The sequence below is a fragment of the Salvelinus sp. IW2-2015 genome, unplaced genomic scaffold, assembly GCF_002910315.2.
Source record: "Salvelinus sp. IW2-2015 unplaced genomic scaffold, ASM291031v2 Un_scaffold6500, whole genome shotgun sequence".
In the NCBI taxonomy this organism is placed as follows: Eukaryota; Metazoa; Chordata; class Actinopteri; order Salmoniformes; family Salmonidae; genus Salvelinus; species Salvelinus sp. IW2-2015.
Genome location: NW_019947762.1, coordinates 1 through 7,326, shown reverse-complemented (window position 1 = coordinate 7,326; position 7,326 = coordinate 1). Strand labels below are relative to the sequence as shown.

Genomic DNA, 7,326 nt, shown 5'->3' with positions numbered 1-7,326 from the left:
TGCTCTGCTGCCTGGTCTGTGGTGAGTGTTGATCTGACTTCCTGTCGTGAGGTCTTACCTGTCCTGTTACCTTGGACTAGTTACCTAGGAGGCGGAGCCTACTTTATCCCAACAGTAACAGTAGGGCCCTGAGTGGGCGTGGCCTCCAGCAGCAGTAGAGCCCTGAGGCAACATCCATCCTAGCTGAATATTAGTCAGGCCCCGAGACACCATTTACATGATGGGAGAAAACAAACTATCTGTCTCTGTCTGTCCTTCCGTCTCCGTTTTCTCTCTCCCTCCCTGTCTCGTCCCTCCCTGTCTCCCTGTCTCCCTCCCTGTCTGTCTCTCTCCCTCCCTGTCTCTCTCTCTCCCTCCCTTGTCTGTCTGTCTCGCCTCCCTGTCTGTCTGTCCCATCTCCTGTCTGTCTGTCTCCCTGTCTGTCTGTCTGTCTCCCTCCCTTCGTCTGTCTGTCTCCCTCCCTGTCTCCCTCCCTCCCTCCCCCTGTCTGTCTCCTCCTCCCTCCCCCCTGTCTGTCTCCCTCCTCCCTCCCCTGTCTGTCTGTCTCTGTCTGTCTGTCTGTCTGTCTCCGTCCCTGTCCTCTCTCTCCCTGTCTCTCTCCCTCCCTCCCTGTCTCTCTCCCCTCCTCCTGTCTCTCTCCCTCCCTCCCTGTCTCTCTCCCTCCCTCCCTGTCTCTCTCCCTCCCGTCTCTCTCCTCCCTGTGCTCTATTGTTCTCCTCATGGGAAACACAACATGGGCATTAAGGTGGGCAGGGCAAAGCTATAGACATACTTCTCTTAATACTACGAATCATATGACGATCTGAATACACCTCTCCCACACACACATTTGGGACACTACTGGAGACACGGTCACAGACCTACTGGCTGATGCTCCCACACTCTGGAGCGAGCATCCTCACAAACAGAGCAGGTAAGACTGCTTTCTCACTACCTAACTACCACGGGTTTAACCGGTCAAGAGAAACGGCAGTTGGTGAACGCAATCATGACAAGCCGTTATTTATTTTCTGCATATCCAGCTGAATGGTACCTTGTAACCGGTCTGTGGTTCAGTGTGTTGGGGTTTACATGTGAAGCTGAGTCTACAGGTGTATTTTGGGGTGAGGTGAGACACCTGTTAGGCCACCTGTTACCTGTGTGTTCTAATAACCTACTGCCTGCATGGTACTGACGGACAGACCCACAAACACACCTGGCCACTAGCTCAACAGTTAACACTGTCTTGTTATGTCTGAGACAGAAGAAGTGGATCATAGCACATGGAACTGATTACAACAGTTGGTTAGATGAACCAGATGTTTACTAAGAACACCTGGTCAGATATGGACGAGAGGGTTTGAGTTGGGAAGGGATAAGAAACCGGCGTTGTTTCTGTGAGGGGCTTTGTGTCTGGTGAGACTGAGTGCTGGCTCTGTTCCAGGTAATGATAGCAAGATATTACAACCAACAAGGTTTTACCAACCGATTTCTCTTCTTGAGAAGGGAGTGGCGATCCGTTCTGCACCACACCTGAGCAGGAACCTGAGAGACGACTTCTTGCGACAGTGTGTGACGGAACGGTTCAGTCTCTTTAGGCGGAGCCCTGAACCGTGTGTGTGTGTGTGTGTGTGTGTGTGTGTGTGTGTGTGTGTGTGTGTGTGTGTGTATCCTAACCTGAACACAGGGCCTTAGGTGACAGCTCTTTCTGAAAGGAAAACATCTGATTTGTTTTCCGTTAAACTGAGACGGTTCTCATTTGAATACCAGTTCCAATTTAGATGTGTATCAACACCCTGTATCTGGTGCTGCTGCATCTTAGTTGTCGTTCGACGCCGTTGCTGTGTCAGTTTACTACGCACACACAACACACCACACGCACACAACACACACCACACACACCACATGGTTTTTCCCTGTAAGTCCTGACTCCTGAGTAACAGTCTCTCCAGGAAGACCCGCTGTCAGAAGGCCAGTTCACTCTCTCTACAAGGTTGATGTGGAGTGATGAGCTCATCAGATAAGGGGATGTGTCTGAGCCTAGCTGACTAGCCCGCTGTAGTAGTGCCATGCCCGTGCCTAGAGCCACGTATCACTGCATCCCGCTGCAGCACAGGTGTAGTCATGGGAAACAGGTGCCTTTCGGTTCCCACACCTTCAGGCAGGCAGTTTAGTGAGGGAGAGAGAGACAGAGAGAGAGAGAGACAGAGAGAGAGAGAAAGACAGAGAGAGAGGAGCGTGTCGTTACATGCCCTCCAGGTCTGCTAGGCAGGGTGAGGTCTCCCTACTGATCTCCTGCTCTGCCTACCTGCCTGGATGATGCCTAGTCTAACACTATCCTGCCTACCTGCCTGGATGATGCCTAGTCTAGCCACTCTCCTGCCTACCTGCCTGGATGATGCCTATCTAGCCACTCTCCTGCCTACCTGCCTGGATGATGCCTAGTCTAGCCCCTCTCCTGCCTACCTGCCTGGATGATGCCTAGTCTAGCCCCCTCTCCTGCCTACCTGCCTGGATGATGCCTAGTCATAGCCCCTCTCCTGCCTACCTGCCTGGATGATGCCTAGTCTAGCCCCTCTCCTGTCCTACCTGCCTGGATGATGCCTAGTCTAGCCCCTCTCCTGCCTACCTGCCTGGATGATGCCTAGTCTAGCCCCTCTCCTGTCTACCTGCCTGGATGATGCCTAGTCTAGCCCCTCTCCTGTCTACCTGCCTGGATGATGCCTAGTCTAGCCCCTCTCCTTGCCTACCTGCCTGGATGATGCCTAGTCTAGCCACTCTCCTGCCTACCTGCCTGGATGATGCCTAGTCTAGCCACTCTCCTGCCTACCTGCCTGGATGATGCCTAGTCTAACACTCTCCTGCCTACCTGCCTGGATGATGCCAGTCTAGCCACTCTCCTGCTACCTGCCTGGATGATGCCTAGTCTAGCCACTCTCCTGCCTACCTGCCTGGATGATGCCTAGTCTAGCCACTCTCCTGCCTACCTGCCTGGATGATGCCTAGTCTAGCAACTCTCCTGCCTACCTGCCTGGATGATGCCTAGTCTAGCCACTCTCCTGCCTACCTAGACAGATAGACAGGATAGATATACAGGAGAGAGAGAGAGACACACAACCATCCATACCTACTATAGGACATGAGTCTAGGCATGATGGGGTCTACCTATGTAGAGACATAACCAGCCACCCATGACAATGATGGTCTATGCAAACATAACATGCAGGTAGTTTGCATACTGTGAAAGCTGGATAGGTTGTTCCTTGTTCCAAGCATAACATACAGAGCAACTGTTAGTGGAATAGGTTAGCCTGAGGGCCTCTACTCACACAGAGGCAGACCCACACTACTATCTGTCCTCTGGCACAAGTTTGACTCAGTTAATTCTCATTTCCATACTAGGACGCTTGGCTTGATCCATGTGCGTATGTATATGTGTGGACTGGACTATATGTCCTGAGGGTGCAGTGGTTCATGTCCTTCTTTCTTTGGCCTGAGCAGATAAAGACACGAAGAGCAGAGGTCAGTGTAAACTAGTCTAACTAGTCTCCTCCTCTAGCTGAACCAGTTGAACTGGACTAGTAGCCTGTTAATCCTACTCAGTAGACGCTGGGAGAGAATGTGCTGTTAACGCAAACCTTTCCAACAAAAGGATCATTAACAAAAAGGTCCTAAAACACTCATCTAGCCTGACATTTCCTTAAAGATCATTAATGATGTAAAGAAACTAAGCGTTAAAACACGTCATTGTACACAATGTGAAGAATGCATTATAAAAATGTATGTCAATGTGCAGCACAACTAATCCGTCAATCTGTTACCTCTTCCTTTGTCTTTGCAGTGAAACTGCACACACACACACACACACAGATCCAAAATGCTCAGCGTTCAGGAGCGCAAGCCCAAGAGGCCTCACTACATCCCACGGCCCCCAGGGAAGCCCTACAAGTACCAGTGTTTCCAGTGTCCGTTCACCTGCAACGAGAGTCTCACCTGTTCAACCACATGAAGTACAACCTCTGTATGAACTCCATATCACTGGTGTCTCAGAAAGGAGGCAACACGGGGAGGCAGACCAAGACCCTGGCTGCCAACGGCAAACTGGCATCTTACCCTGAAAGACAGATCAGGGCCACTTCCTGTGGAGCGGCTCATGACCCCTGGCCCTGCCAACGTCAAACTGGCATCTTTAACCCTGAAGACAGATCGGGGCCACTTCCTGTGGAGCGGCTCATGACCCCTGGCCCTGCCAACGTCAAACTGGCATCTTTAACCCTGAAAGACAGATCAGGGACACTTCCTGTGGAGCGGCTCATGACCCCTGAGGGTCACAGAGGAGGAGTGGAGAACAGGAGAGAAGAGAAGGAGGAGGAGGAGGAGGAGGAGAGAGAGAAGAAGGAGAGAGAGGAGGAAAGGAGGAGAGAGAGAAGAAGGAGAGAGAGGAGGAGAAGGAGGAGAGAGAGGAGGCGTGTGGGAGTCCAGTCAGGAAAGACATTCAGAGTGTGATCAAATCAGACACAAAGGAACTCAAAGAGGCCAAGGTTTTGCCACGCCCGTCAGCCTTCTCCCAAGTCACACCCAATAGGGAGAACCCAGAGGCGCGCTAAAGTCGTCCCACAACCAATCAGGGAGCCGTCTCTGACTCCACCATGCCATCATTCCTAACCCCACCTTCGCCTGGGGCCCAATGGCAGCAGCCTCCATGCCGCTGAAGCCCCTCCCACCTCACATAATACCGAGTACCCTCCCTACCTGTTTCCTGATCGCCACCCGGCCCTCCACTCCCTCTACCAGCCCTACTTCATCCCAGGGACGCATCACCTTTCTGGGCCAAACTCCCAGACCTACCGGCCTAGCTTCCTGGAGACCCCACAAAGACCTGTGATACCCATTACCCGGACCACTCCCACCCATCTCTCATCCCTCCATACCCCTACAGATACGGTCTCCCCTGCCCTATGGCCTGTACCGCCCCCCGGACCACCACCCCACACCCATCCCCTCTCCCAGGCCCCAGGTACCTCCCTCTGGATGTGTACGGCCTGGGACCTAGGGACTATGACTTTTACCTCCACCCAGGCTCCATGGTGAACCCCACAGCAGACCCACGGAGGAAGGGACCAGCCAGGTGGAGCAGAGCAGAGAAAGCCCACCGGACTGAGCCCCATGGAGGGGTGTTCTGCCTTGGGCTCACCTGACAGACAGCCTCCACACACCCTTCACCCAGAGAGACACTACTGATGGTTCCAGATGTACCGTCCTGGGGGAACCACAGCCTGTCAACAATCAGGAGGACCAGAGCCAGCCTCGCAGCCATCAGAGTAGACGCGGCAAAGAGGACACACACAGAGCTTGACGACGCACATGGAAAGAGGGTAAGTGATGATACAGCTACATGCTCTCTCCTCACACAACCTTTACGTCAAAACAGCTGAAGCTCTAACTAGTCTATACAGACGTACAGTGTCTAATCTAACTAGTTATACGACGTATCAGTGTCTAATCTAACTAGTCTATACAGCGTATCAGTGGTCTAATCTAACTAGTTATACAGACGTACCAGTGGTCTAATCTAACTAGTCTATACAGACGTACCAGTGGTCTAATCTAACTAGTCTATAACAGATGTACCAGTGTGATGTCTAATCTAACTAGTCTATCCAGACGTATCAGTGGTCTATCTAACTAGTCTAACAGACGTCAGTGGTTAATCTAACTAGTCTATACAGGCGTATCCAGTGTGGATGTCTAATCTAACTAGTCTATACAGACGTATCAGTGGTCTAATCTAACTAGTCTATACAGACGTACAGTGGTCTAATCTAACTAGTCTATACAGACGTACCAGTGGTCTAATCTAACTAGTCTATACAGACGTATCAGTGGTCTAATCTAACTAGTCTATACAGACGTACCAGTGGTCTAAATCTAACTAGTCTATACAGACGTATCAGTGGTCTAATCTAACTAGTCTATCAGACGTATCAGTGGTCTATCTAACTAGTCTATACAGACGTACCAGTGGTCTAATCTATAGTCTATACAGACGTACCAGTGGTCTATCTAACTAGTCTATACAACGTATCAGTGGTCTAATCTAACTAGTCTATACAGACGTATCAGTGGTCTAATCTAACTAGTCATAACAGACGTATCAGTGGTCTAATCTAACTAGTCTATACAGACGTATCAGTGGTCTAATCTAACTAGTCTATACAGACGTATCAGTGTCTAATCTACTAGTCTATACAGACGTACCAGTGGTCTATTCAACTAGTCTATACAGACGTAACAGTGTCTAATCTAACTAGTTATACAGACGTATCAGTGGTCTAATCTAACTAGTCTATCAGACGTACAGTGGTCTAATCTAACTAGTCTAATCAGACGTACCAGTGATGTCTAATCTAACTAGTCTATACGACGTACCAGTGGTCTAATCTAACTAGTCTATAACAGACGTCCAGTGGTCTTAATCTAACTAGTCTATACAGACGTATCAGTGGTCTAATCTAACTAGTCTATACGACGTATCAGTGTCTAATCTAACTAGTCTATACAGACGTATCAGTGGTCTAATCTAACTAGTCTATACGACGTATCAGTGGTCTAAATCTAACTAGTCTATACAGACGTAATCAGTGGTCTAATCTACTAGTTCTATATACAGATGTATCAGTGGTCTAATCTAACTAGTCTATAAGACGTACAGTGATGTCTAATCTAACTAGTCTAAGTACAGACTAAACCAGGGTCTATATAGCTAACTAGTCTAATAAATATACAGACGTATCAGTGGTCTAATCTAACTAGTCTATAACAGACGTATCAGTGGTCTAAGTAATCTAAACTAGTCTATACAGACGTATCAGTGGTCTAATCTAACTAGTTTCTATACAACAGACGTATCAGTGGTCTAATCTACTAGTTCTATACAGACGTACCAGTGGTCAATTCTAACTAGACTATTATCAGATGTACCAGTGTCTAATCTAACTAGTCTATACAGGCGGTATCAGTGTGGATGTCTATCTAACTAGTCTATACAGACGTATCAGTGGTCTAATCTAACTAGTTCTATACAGACGTATCAGTGGTCTAATTACATTAAACTAGTCTATACAGACGTATCAGTGGTCTAAATCTAACTAGTCTATACAGACGTATGCAGTGGTCTAATCTAACTAGTCTATACAGACGTATCAGTGGTTCTAATCTAACTAGTCTATACAGACGTATCAGTGGTCTAAATCTAACTAGTCTATACAGACGTACAGTGGTCTAATCTAACTAGTCTATACAGACGTATCAGTGTGGATGTCTAATCTAACTAGTCTATACAATCCT

General features: G+C 48.8%; 1 protein-coding gene across 1 annotated transcript; it reads left to right on the top strand.

Annotated features, from left to right (window-relative positions):
* The first annotated feature begins 824 nt into the window (after nt 1-824).
* Nucleotides 825-5,350, top strand: znf750 (zinc finger protein 750). Its single transcript, XM_070442180.1, is given in 7 exon segments — nt 825-913; nt 3,821-3,962; nt 3,965-4,479; nt 4,608-4,638; nt 4,641-4,715; nt 4,718-4,887; nt 4,890-5,350. Coding segments are annotated over 6 exon segments (1,185 nt in total). The 5' UTR covers nt 825-913; nt 3,821-3,856; the 3' UTR covers nt 5,178-5,350.
* Nucleotides 5,351-7,326: the final 1,976 nt, after the last annotated feature.